The sequence below is a fragment of the Populus nigra genome, chromosome 9 (genome assembly GCF_951802175.1).
Source record: "Populus nigra chromosome 9, ddPopNigr1.1, whole genome shotgun sequence".
In the NCBI taxonomy this organism is placed as follows: Eukaryota; Viridiplantae; Streptophyta; class Magnoliopsida; order Malpighiales; family Salicaceae; genus Populus; species Populus nigra.
Genome location: NC_084860.1, coordinates 10,051,124 through 10,064,439, shown reverse-complemented (window position 1 = coordinate 10,064,439; position 13,316 = coordinate 10,051,124). Strand labels below are relative to the sequence as shown.

Genomic DNA, 13,316 nt, shown 5'->3' with positions numbered 1-13,316 from the left:
ATACAGTTTGCCTGTTTGAATCCCACTATAATTCAATTGATAACCATGTCTGTAAAAACTTACACATTATTGAACTGTTTGGATTTTTTAATTTCTTCATTCCAGCTGGGATTTCCTCGGAATATACTTTGATTTTGTAGTAGTGAGCTTAACAACACCTAATCAAGACAAATACAAGAAAAAAATGTAAAATATAAAGACAATTGAAACCAAATCACCATATAGTTGTTTAAAATAAACTCTCGAGTACATCCAAAACTAACTCTTAAATTCAAGCTACGAAGTCGTATATGTTCTTCTCACATCTTATTTTACAAAATTATTAGCCATATAATTAGCCTCACACAAACAAACAGAGAGAGATAAAAGAGAAACGAGACCTGAAAACTATTTTTCAGCAGTCTTTAAACATTGAATTCTGAGACTTGATCAACGAATAGACTTCTGGCTAGCTTCCTAATTCCCATGTAGGTACTAGATAGGTCCCATCCATTTAACAGTAATAGCCGACATGGTTTCGAAATTTGATTTCATACACACATCTGATAGTTACATGACGCGCATGCATCCATGGATAATCAAAATTGAAGCAGAGCAAAACACCGACCGATACTGTACTGCACATTTAGCTGCTGATACCTCTACAAAGTATAGAGGGGATTGAATTAAAATTGTTGTTAGTGTTACTATTATTCAAGAGATTGAAGACTGGTTTGATCGTCAGATAGACTGATGGGATTCTAATTAATTTCTGATCCAGCCTTGTGAACGCAGTTACAGACAAAATCCCAAGCGAGTCTAGAAGTCCAGCGCCATCCACACAAAGCCATCAGCAAGAACAGTGTATATGCGTGATGCATGGTAAACTGAAGTAAATTAGGCATCAAAGACCATCACAAAGGGGAAGTTTTTACAAAAACAAATATGAACTCACGCACATAACTCATTTCCTTTAAGTGAACTATTGGTAGATTTGAAATAAAACAGCGTAGTGGTCTTTTATGAAAACAACATTTATAATTGAAAAATGGTGGAGTTGCCTTTACGAACTCTCAAGTTCCCACGCAGCATCCCTTTTAATATCTTATTTTCACACTAAGAAGAAAAGAAAAAAACAAAGATAGACCCGCAATCCTTTCATCTCATCGTAATAATATCTAGCTACAGCAATACCAAGAGATCGTTCCAAGACATTTATGTATCTATATATACACTCTTGGGAAGTGTGCTTTTGTTCATATCTAGGAAAATGGGCAACAAGTCATTTCTTCCAAGTTTCTTGGTTGGTTTTGCCCTTATCTTGAGCCTCAAATTCGCCAACGCTCAAATGGTGCCAGCCATTTTTGTTTTTGGTGACTCCCTGGTAGACGTGGGCAACAACAATTACCTCCCAGTGTCGGTTGCCAAAGCAGATTTCCCTCACAACGGCATCGATTTTCCTACAAAGAAAGCTACAGGAAGGTTTAGTAATGGGAAGAACGCAGCGGATTTCCTCGGTGAGTTCCATGCATGCATGTATATTATAAATAATTAAAAAGATGTTCTAATTAACAAATCTTTACTCTATAATGCTATATATATACCAGATTATAAATACACAGTATACCGAAGTAGAATCCCAATTAATCTAGCTAACATCATTCTTTCCAATATGTTTAAGCTCAAATCCATCTCATGCATCTCTCCTGAATCAGTACCTGTCTTAATTAGCTTTAGACAAAGTGAAACGCTGCGCGCGCATGTACATATATATACACACAACTTCTTTTTATTGCATGTTATAGTTCGCACAGCAAGCCTTATGTACTGTACGTACTAATTCTTTGCAAGTAACCAAAGCAACCCGTAGATCGAGTTGCTCTCTTGATTAAACAGTAGTTCCCTGCTTTCTGGGTTCGTTGTCTTATTTAATAATATATATAAATTGTGCAGCTCAGAAAGTGGGCTTACCTACTTCACCGCCATACCTATCCGTCTCGCCACAGAATACCTCCTCCTTTATGACTGGTGTCAGCTTCGCTTCTGGTGGTGCGGGAATCTTTAATGGCACAGATCGAACTTTGGTAAACTAATACATAACCTGATCCATGATCTTCTATTTGGAATAATTAATTCCCTTTACAAGCTCTTTACTTTTTCAAATTATGGAACTGTCTTTGACCGTTTGTAAAATGGACTATCGAGCCCATTGAAAAACATTCCTGAGTTTTTTCTTCTGCGTGCAAGCCAAAATATACATGGTGGTTGCTTTCAGCTTTATGTTTTTATTAATATTCTTTCTTCTTTCCAATTTACTCAATTAGGGCCAAGCTATACCACTCACTAAACAAGTTGGCAAATATGAATCAGTATACGGCAAACTGATCCAACGGCTGGGATTGGCAGGCGCACAGAAGCGCCTGTCTAAATCACTCTTTGTCATTGTCATTGGTAGCAATGATATTTTCGATTACTCCGGTTCGTCTGATCTCCAAAAGAAAAGCACCCCACAACAATACGTGGATTCGATGGTTCTTACAATCAAAGGCCTGCTTAAGGTATTTGGCCTGATTCCGCTGTTTACTGGTCTGATTTACAGATCTCTCTATTCTAATGCTAAGCAGGATAAAGCTCTTCCTGTCAAGATTTGATCCATTAAACACAATCCCTTTTGCTTAATTACTCTATCGTTCTTGGGAGTAGCTTGTTTCCGCAGCTTTAATTACTAATTGACTCCATCACTTGCTGAGCAGAGATTGTACACTTCTGGTGCACGTAAATTTGTATTTGCTGGCATTGGGCCACTTGGCTGCATTCCATCACAAAGGATTAAGAACCAAACAGATCATGGATGCAACGAGGGCAGTAATCTCATGGCTGTTGCGTACAATAAAGGGCTAAACTCGATATTGCAGGAATTGAAATCAAATCTCAATGCCATATCCTATTCCTATTTCGACACCTACGCCTTGATGCAAAATATCATTCAAAACCCAGCAACCTATGGTACGTAACAAGCATGCATGCTTCATGAGCTGGTTAGCATGGCATTAACAATTATAGTCTCAATCATCTTAACTATGCAAGCAAATTAGCTAATTAATTATTGCTCATCATGGTGTCAGGGTTTACCGAGGTTGAAGCTGCTTGTTGTGGGCGTGGGAAATTGAACGCCCAGATTCCATGTCTGCCCATTTCAAAATATTGCTCCAATAGGAGAGATCATGTTTTCTGGGATTTGTATCATCCTACAGAGACTACTGCCAGCATTCTTGTTGATGCTATTTTCAATGGACCACTACAATATACATTCCCCATGAATGTGAGGCAGCTTGTGACAGTTTAAGTATAGCAACAATACACGTACGCCTGAAATATGTGTTTGGAGGAGAAGTTTACCTTTGTCGAGGGCTGTACCAAAAGAAACAGAAAATGTGTAATTGTATTAGCAGCTGTAGCTATCAGTTTGAGAAATAGAGCACTGATGATGGGAATTGAAAGTTGAATGATATGAAGAGTTGATTATCATTCAACAAGAGAGAAGGATTTCATGAAATCTGAGAGAGAAGAATAAAGCAGTTAAGAAGATTACACTTACAAATTAATTATGTTTTACTCGTGCCAGCCCAGATAACTATCAACTGAATTCAAACAACTATAAAAACTATCTGTCTATTGTTACAACATGTGTCGACAATCTTTTATTCCTATCATTATACAAAAGCAAAGCCTAACCAACGCCTTCAATTCTTTTCTCAATCATCATCATCGGCGGCCAAAATGTTACCCTTTGTCCTCGTGTTACTGAATTGATTCCCTTGACAAACACTTGTATCAGTATTCTCTAGTTGAGAAATCTATTCCTCAAGCTTAAAATCAGGTTATGTGCAAATCAAATGCATATTCCCAAGCGGCATATATGATCAGCTGGTGAGCTGTGAGACCGATGAATAAGAAGCTTTGTGGCCTCCAAATTTCTCCTTTCAACCATTTTCCTGTACAAGATCGCTATAGGGTATGGTAAAATCACCAATACTACTAGTAGGCAATGGAATTTGACCATGAACAGGTTTTAATTGAGAAATATGAAAAGTTGGATGCGAATGACAACTTGCAGGAAGATCAAAACCTGACAATAGCCTAGAGCTTCAAGTATAACTAGTCTCCTAAAAGAAATCTCATGTTTGTTCCTTTTTTTTTCTCAGCTAGGTGTTTTATTCAATGTTGAGTTTGCTAAAGATGAAGTTTAAGGAACCTTACAACATCTGATTTCTCTTGTAATAAGTGAGTGATCTCCTATAAAGTATGGCAGATGCAAAGGATGAGAATGATAAGATGCCTTAAAAGGAGTTGCTGCTATCCAACATATAGGATTCTCAGGCTGAAAAAAGAGTATTTTTCAGAAGATTAAGAGCTCTAAAAATGCAATGGTTCCTGAGAACCCAAAATTGGTATCACAGTTAGTTGTCAGGTCATTTGGTTGGCACTTGTGGATTTAAACACCATACAGCTAGCCTAATTTGAGCATTTCCTTATAAAAATGGCTAGGGTCAATTATGTAGAAAATAAATAAGAGAATTTAATTATTATGAGTGTGTGTGTAAGTTATATTATTATTTGCAAATTCGCTTTAAATAATTGTTGGATCGCAAGGGTTATAAACTTGTCTGTTTGAAGTCAAATTCAATTAAGTTTTTATATAAACTTTTCGTGTGAGAATACACGGCAGAAGAGTAAATACATAAATGCAAGATAAAATTCAAATTCAAATTCAAGAAATTAAGTGAGCTAAGTTAAAAAATTATGACATGTGATTTTTATTTTATTTTGAGAAAAATGTTTTATGACAAGTAAACATATTTAAAGAAATTACAAAATTACACTACCAAAAATCTTATATTTACCAATAGAATTTTCAATCGGTATTATATTATTATTCCATCAGCATTGAATTTACCGATGGGATCATGGATGGAATGCTTTGTTGGTAATTTTTGGTTTGTCGGTAAGTTCATCAGTAATAGAAAAAATATTTATTACCGATAGATTTACTGATGGGAAAGGGACGCTAAAAAAAATTATTCGCTTCATTCTGTCGGTATTTCTCTCGGGAAACTTATCATATAACTGACAAAAATATCATATGCAATCCATCATGATTATTTAAAAATATTTTTTTAAAAAAAAATATATTTAACAGAACTAGAAAATAATTAAATTAATATAAATCAACATTCTATAATACTTAGGAACTATGTTGCTTGAAAAAAAAAGAGAAGAAAATCAACTCAAAAAAAAGTTGAAAAAAATAAATAACACAAATAAATAAACAACAACAAATAAATAAATCAACTAAAAACAATTTTCACCTAACCTAGAAAACATATTTCATAGCTCATAATCTAGCAAATAAAATAATTTAATTGAAATTGAACAACAAAATTGATCTCATATATCTCATATGAAAAACAAATCCTACAACAACATTCATATAATTATTAAGAATAGAAAATTTTAAAATATATATATAATCCAAAAAAAACATAAAAGAATTCACTATAATTTACCGACGAAAACATTCTGTTAATGTTTTTGTTTGTATTTATTAATTTTATGGTAGTGTTATATTAGAATGACCTCAAATCCTAAATTAGATGTTTTGTCATCCTAAAATGAGATTCATTTAACGTTCAGCATAAAATTTACATGAAAAAAATAGAAAAATTAAAATTTAGATGACATAGTAGATTCACAAATTATAAATGAGTTAAGATTACAAATGAATCTTTATTATCATATTCATGATAATGACAAGCATGGTGCAATTCATGAGGTTAGAGGGGTTTGGAGATAAGTGAGAGGGTAGTAATGCCAACATGAGTTAAATGGTGTTTAAGGCAATGTAACAAAGTGAGGACGAGTGGCTCTTAATAAGGCAAGCTAGACCATTACTACTAAGCAAACTCTAGCTCAGAAAATCGAACCTTGGTTAGTACCAAATACATATGTTTGGGCAAGAAACATTAGCTCCATTTTTATAACTAATGCTAATGGAAAAATAATAAGGATAACAACTAGCATAAAACGTTGAATAATTGACGGAACTTTGAGTTGTAGTTTTATTTATAAAATAAAGTCTAATAAAGTATGTCTCCTTATAAGGTTTACAAGTCTTTAAATGGGTTTGAAACCAATCCTAACAAGGAAACAAAATCATAACCCTTAAACAAAAAGAAAAATTAACATAAAATCTAAAAATAACATAAAATCCAAAAACTTAAAAAAAACCACAAAATTAACTCAAACAACATCTTTGGGGTCTAATTTGATGGGTTTTTTTTTCAAAGCTGGACTAGTTACAGCAGACCAAGCCTCTTATTAAACTGAGCCTTAGGAATATCCTAGAGAAATTTAAGTTCAATCTAACAGTCGGATCACAATTATATATTGTGGTAACATGTCCATTATAAAATTTGCAAAGAATCTAGTCTTTCATGACAAGAGTAGGCATAGGGATGTATGCTTTTATTTTTTATGTGATATTTGCAAGGATAAGGTGATTGACATGGTTTACTGTCGAAGTGGATATCAAATTGCACATATAATGTCCAAGACATTGAAACTATCAGTATTTAAAAAGCTAAGGAGTTCACTTGCATTAATTACCATAAAAGAAATTCATAATTAGTTTTGTAAATTGGTGTTTAAAGACTAGTAGATTAAAGGAAAGTGTTGTGAATAAAAAAAGATGTTGCAATCTTCTATGAAGGATCATCAAATTGGCTATTCTTTAGGAGGGAATATGTTATTGAACTATTCTCTATGAAATCAGCCAACTATGTTATTTTTGTTGGAACCATTTTGCAATTTACCTGGTTATTAAAAAGTTATTTCTATTATTTACTTTATTTACCAAAAATTATAATTAGTAAGGCAGGTTGTTAGTCATGCGATTGGGATCCTTTTTTTTTGTAATGTTTTCTTTCCTTCCAAGTTATGTACAAGTGGAGAAAATTATGGGGAGTGAAACACGGGATATAAAATGTGAGGTGAGAAAAACACGAGACGAGAGAAAAAATATAAGTGAAGAGAACCATGAGTTGAGTAAAACATGAGAGAAGTGTGAAAGAAAGCCTATCTAAAATTGCAAAATCATTCACTCATAGCATCTGATAACTTTGTATAGCCTATAATCCCACGCTTCGATGGTTATTATGATCATTGAAATGTGTTGATGAAAAACTTTCTAAGATCCAAAAGGTATTGGCATCTATAGTTGAAGAAGAAACATCAATAGATGCAGTACAGAAAATGATTCAGAATGAATAGAAATTGAAGGACCTCAAGGCAAAAAAACCTACTTGTTTCAAGCTATAGGTCATTTTATATCAAAGGAATTAGCTATCTATTTAAAGACAAATTTGACAATTACCTTCTATATTTGTAAATATCTTTTTTTTTTCTTTGTTAGGATACTAGATTTAGGTTAGTTGTTAGGAAAGTATATATATGGTAGATTAGCTATTTTATAGAAGCTAAACTTGTAATCATATTCAAGATAAATAAATAACAATTCTCTAGAGAGAGCACAATTTTTCCTACTCAAAATATTCTAAGTTTGTCATGAAATGATTGGAAAGCTCACCCAAATGGCGACCATATATCAGTCCAAAAACTTGTATAATCCACCTCGAAACATACATCATACATAACTACACATCTATATGCATTTATATTCATGAGTCTTGAAATATGCCTAAAACAGGCATTCAAAATATAAGTTCCCCTACCAAAGTCTACAACACAAGGCTTCGTAAAAAAATAAAGAATGAAGAAAGGGCCCACTTTGAGGCCCACTACTAGAAAGAGTTGGACAATGTCGAGAGTAATATGGCCCGGATGACTAGTTTGCTGGAGCAACTCCTATGAGTGCAATCAGGAGAAGGGACATCCGGTCAACAATCAACTCTGCCACAACCATTGGCAACCCCAATCATCATAGACCCATAAAATCTAGAGACAAATCCCATTGTCAAACCACAAGGAATGACGAGCATTCTGTTGACTTGCCCGATTACGCCCGTTTATTTGCCAACCACCATAGACATGACTGTGGTAGAATCCAATGGGATTAAAGATTTTGGTCACCACGAACAGGATAAATGGGTTGTCTAGGAAGAAAGGTATGGCAATCGAGCGTTTCAACATCTATAACCTAGTCTAAGCTGCCTAGTACCAAATGTAGTAGTACCCAAGAAGTTTAAGGTACTAGACTTTGTCAAGTACACATGGTTTGAATGCCCTAATACTCATTTAAGGTTATATTACAACAAGTGGTGGAAGTCATACACAATGACAAGTTGCTCATACATTTCTTCCAAGATAGCTTGACGGGTTCCGCGCTAAGCTGGTATATGACGTTAGACAATACTAAGATTACGAAATGGAGCAACCTTACAAATGCCTTCTTAAGGCAATACAAATTTAACATTGACATCACTCTGAACCGAACGAGTTTGATAATAATGGAGAAAAGCAACAAAGAGACAGTAAGGGAATACGCTTACAGATGGAAGAACAAGGCATTACATGTGTAACCGTCTTTATTGGAGAAAGAAATTGTGACTCTGTTCGCCAACACTTTCATACTATGAGTACCTGATATGAAGTTATGCTTAACATTTTTTTATGCTATTATTATCGCTGAAAGGATAGAGTAAGGAGTAAAAGCTGATAAAATATCAAAGCCCACCGATAAAAAAGGGTTTTTTGGAGAAATAAAGATGATGATGTAAGCAATATAGAATGAGGGTATAAGGGTAAGAGGGATTTCCAAGCCTAAAGCTATCACAACTAAGGCTACTACGCCCAACCCCCCAAAATACCTAACATCAGCTTTGTCAAGTCTTTATCAGCCAGCCAACCCACCTACCCCACAGAAAACCAAATTGAAAGTAACCAAAGAAGCCAAGAACAACTCTTGCCTTTACCAATGCCCTTGAAAGAAATGTATGCAAAACTACTAAACATAGGTCATGTAGCCCCCTTTCCTTTTCCACCACTTAAACCTCATTTCCTAATTTGGTACAAACCAAAACTAAATTTTGAATATCATGCTAGAAATCCAGGTCATAGCATTGATACTTATTATGCATTCAAAAAAAAAGTTTTTGCAGCTATTCAAAACAGGGTGGATAACTTTCGAGGATACACCTAACATTAATTCAAACTCGTTGCCTAAAAATGCTTCCAGTAGTGAGGGGGTGAACGCAATGGGATGTGGAGAAAAGAAAAGGCAGGTTCTAAAAGCAACCATGAATAGGCTATATGACATGTTAATGTAAGCCGGTTACTTACCAACAAGAAGTATAGCAAGAAAGGGATGGAGATGAGGTTATTAGCATTATTGAAGAATGTGGAAAGTTTCACTAGAATGTAGCACAAATGATGACTCTTGGTCTCCTACGAATTGGAAAAAGGGAAGGAGATGAGGTTGTTAGCATGATAGGTTTCCAAGAAAGGAAAGCAAAAGCGTGTAGAATCTAACCCACTAGAAACGGACCCCTAAAATCATCCTGACAAGGCCTGTTTTTACCTATAATAAAAATTATAGTGCGCTGCCACATCATTATGAAAGCTCTTCTCCACTTTTGCAAATCGAGATTGACGGATTAACTTAAAATGACAGGTGTTTTACATATGAAGAATTGGAGAAACAACGAAAGGCTAAAAAGCAAGGAATTTGTAGAAGATACTAAGGATATGGAGGTAAAAAACTGATAAGTGAGGAGGAGGCAAACAAATTTCTAAAGCTAATAAAGCACAACAAGTACAACATGGTAGAACAGCTAAAGAAAACCTATGCCAGAATATCCTTAATGTCTCTTATCTTGAGTTCTGAGTCCCCACTGCAACGCCTTGTAAAAAGTTCTGAATAAGGCACATGTCCCTTAAGACATGACTCAATAGACCATTGAGCATTTGGTTGGAAAAATCCAAGCGATTAATTATCTATACTTCACCGAAGATAATCTCGATGTTAGAGGTCACAATAAAAACATGTGTACATTATAGTAAGATGCCAAAATTGCACCATTAGTAAGGTATTGGTGGATAATAGCTCAGCTTTGAACGTACTCCTAAAACATGTGCTGGACAAAATATCTGTTGATCCAACCCACATATTGCCAAGCACTATGTTAGCCAGAGCATATGACGAATCTCTAAGATAGGTGGTAGGGACCATTGAAATAGATTTGTTCATCGGGCCGCAAGCATTCTTGGTAACTATGCAAGTGATGGACATTCACTCATCATACAACATGTTACTAGGAAGGCCTTGAATACATGTTATTGGCATTGTAACTACCTCCCTGCACCAGTATATAAAGTACATTGTTAATAGAACATCGATGATAATTAGGGCTGAAGAAACACTGGCAATGATACAGAATGTGGTAGTACCTTATATAGAAGCTGAAGGGAGTAAGGATAGGAATCTAACACAAACTGGGTTCTGGAAAATTCAGTGCTAAGAAAACTAATCATTTCTAAAGCCGCAAGGATGGTAGCTAGGTATTTCTTGAAACATAAGCTTCATTTCCAGTACAACCCTATCACTAGAAATCCAGAAAGGATAAGCCCGATAAGATAAAAAGTCATAAACCAAAGATTTAGGCTTAGCTTTAAGCCTAATAACAAATATTACAAAAGAGTTGTGAATATCATGCAAGAGAAAAGACTAGCTAGGCTGGAAAGAAGAGAGCCAAAAGAAGAAAAGATTACCATTCCCCCAATCAATATAACATTCCTTAAAGTTGCCTATGTGGCTCACTCGAGAGATGCAATGGATGTCCCTACCCAAGGCCTCACTGCTATGGACATCAACACATTGAAGCGAGATGATGATGAAGTCAAAGGCCGTAATAAAATGACAAGAGAGGAAAAATTGATGCCCTAACTAACTATTTTTATCGTAGACAAAATGCTTGCAATGGCCATTTTATAAAAGCTGGCAAATGGCGAAAGATTCCAGAATTAGGCGACTCAGGAAGCTCCAATAATCTTTAAAAAAGTAAATGATAATATTTTGTGTTTTGTTGTGTTTCTTTTTTTTAGTTTCGTGTTTTTTATCAAGTTAGCAATCTAAGCTCAAGATGCCAACATATCGGCTTCGTTGTGTTTGAATCTTTTCCTTTTATCAATGAGATCATACCTTTTTTTTACATTTTCTTATTTACCTGTTTTTTTTCTTTTGTTATTTTACAAACATACATGCACTTACACCTTCTGCTTTTCATGAAATCTGAAAGTGGATCATCCACGAAATCATTAGCATAATACTACATTTACACCTTTTGCTTTTCAGGAAATCTGAAAGTGATCATCCACGAAATCACTAGCACATAACACTGAGAATAAACAGCCAAATTTTGATGAGTATACAGTTGCAATAGAAGAAAATAAATGGGAAAATGATGTTGTGGAAGAATTCACTAGGTTAGTGGAATAGTCAGAACAAATCCAAGATCCAGCAAGAGAAGAGCTGGAAACAGTCGATGTCGGTATAAAAAAAGATAAAAAAGAGTTAAAAATAGGGGCTCTGATCACTTCTAGTGAAAGAGAGGGTTTGATCACATTACTACGAGAGTATGTCAACATGTTTGTTTGGTCCTACGCAGGTAAGATACCGATATTGTAGTGCATAAGATATCGTTAAAAGAAGGGTATACGCTTGTGAAGCAAAAACCACGGAGGACCCGTCCAGATATGGTACTCAAGGTAAAAGGTGAGATAACAAAGTAATAGGATGTTAGGTTCCTAGAAGTAGTTAGATACTCCCAATAGGTGTCTAATATAGTAATAGTTCCCAAAAAAGACTAAAAGATTAGAGTATGTGTGGACCATTGAGATTTAAACAAAGCAAGCCCAAAGGATGATTTCTCGTTACCTCATATTGATATCCTAGTCAACAATGCTACACGAAACTCGACATACTCCTTTATGAATGGTTTCTCCGGGTATAACCAGATTAAGATGGTCGAAGAAGATAAATGAAAAACAACCTTTGTTACACCATGGGGAACCTTTTGCTATAAAGCAATGTCATTCGGATTGAAGAATGCCGAGGCCACTTATCAAAGGGGGATAGGGACTTATTCTGTAATATGATGCATAAAGAGATTGAAGTATATGTGGATGACATAATTGTCAAACCAGAGAGAAAGAAGACCACTGTCAGAATCTGAAAAGCTATTTGAAAAGTTAAGAAAGTATTAGCTAAAGTTAAACCCTGCAAAGTGCTTATTTGGGGTAAAATCTAGAAAGTTACTCGGTTTTGTGGTAAGTAATCAAGGTATTGAAATAGACCTTGACAAAGTAAAGGCAATTCAGGATATGTCGGCTCCTAAAATTGAAAAAGAAGTCGGAGGATTCTTAGGTTGTTTAAATTACATTGCCCAATTTATCTCCCAAATAACATCGACTTATGAACCGATCTTCTAGCTCCTTTAAAAGAAGAATCCCAAAAGAATGCCAAGGGGCCTTTGATAAAATCAAAAGATATCTGCAAAATCCACCTTTATTGATTCACTCGGTACCTAACAAACTATTGATTTTGTACCTAACAACAACTGAGAAAGTAATGGAATGTGTACTTGGGCAACATGATGAGTCTGGTATGAAGGAAAGGGTAGTATACTATCTGAGTAAAGAATTTACAGAATGCAAATCCAAGTATACCTCAGTAGAGAAGCTTTGTTACACACGTGTATAGGCTACTAAATGACTTTTGTAGTACATGTTGTATTATACCACATGGTTAATTTCAAAGTTAGATCCTCTCAGATACATCTTTGAAAAACCTTACTTATTAAATAGAATAATAAGGTGGCAAGTACTGTTGGTTAAATATGACATAGTGTACACAACAAGAAAAGTCGTGAAGAGAAGCGCCATTGTTGACCATTTGGCAGACAATACGATCGAAGACTATGAACCTTTGATCTTTGATTTCCCATATAAAGATGTGTTGATTATAAAAGCGGGGGAAGAGCCAAATTGGTGGACAATGTATTTCGACATAGTAGTAAATATAGATGTTAACAGGGCAGCAGCAATGATAATTTCTCTTGATAAAAAATAGTATCCTGTCTTAACAAAACTATAGTTTGAATGCACCAACAATATCACAGAGTATGAAGTTTACATCCTCGAGTTAGAAGCTGCATTAGAATTGAAAATAAAGAAACTTGGTGTCTATGGAAACTCTATACTAATAATTTGCTAGGTAAAAAGGGAAGGATAAACAAAAGATAAGAAGCTAAGGTCATATCAAG

General features: G+C 34.9%; 1 protein-coding gene and 1 long non-coding RNA gene across 2 annotated transcripts; one reads left to right on the top strand and one right to left on the bottom strand.

Moving 5' to 3' along the window:
• Nucleotides 1–1,123: 1,123 nt before the first annotated feature.
• Nucleotides 1,124–2,289, bottom strand: LOC133703405 (uncharacterized). Its single transcript, XR_009843883.1, has 2 exons — nt 1,951–2,289; nt 1,124–1,451 (listed from the first exon to the last, which is right to left on the bottom strand). It is a non-coding gene; the product is annotated as an uncharacterized LOC133703405 (long non-coding RNA).
• Nucleotides 1,134–3,592, top strand: LOC133703404 (GDSL esterase/lipase At5g55050). Its single transcript, XM_062127890.1, has 5 exons — nt 1,134–1,496; nt 1,933–2,063; nt 2,304–2,537; nt 2,733–2,985; nt 3,105–3,592. Exons 1-5 carry the CDS (start codon nt 1,250–1,252, stop codon nt 3,323–3,325), a joined length of 1,086 nt encoding a protein of 361 aa, XP_061983874.1. The 5' UTR covers nt 1,134–1,249; the 3' UTR covers nt 3,326–3,592.
• The last annotated feature ends 9,724 nt before the right edge of the window (nt 3,593–13,316 follow it).

Bases quoted from the DNA above. Each gene is read 5' to 3' on its own strand.
- LOC133703404 (XM_062127890.1), top strand. From the start codon at position 1,250: ATGGGCAACAAGTCATTTCTTCCAAGTTTCTTGGTTGGTTTTGCCCTT. The intron at 2,064-2,303 runs GTAAACTAATAC...TTACTCAATTAG, and splicing joins ATGGCACAGATCGAACTTTG to GGCCAAGCTATACCACTCAC. The intron at 2,538-2,732 runs GTATTTGGCCTG...CTTGCTGAGCAG, and splicing joins CAATCAAAGGCCTGCTTAAG to AGATTGTACACTTCTGGTGC.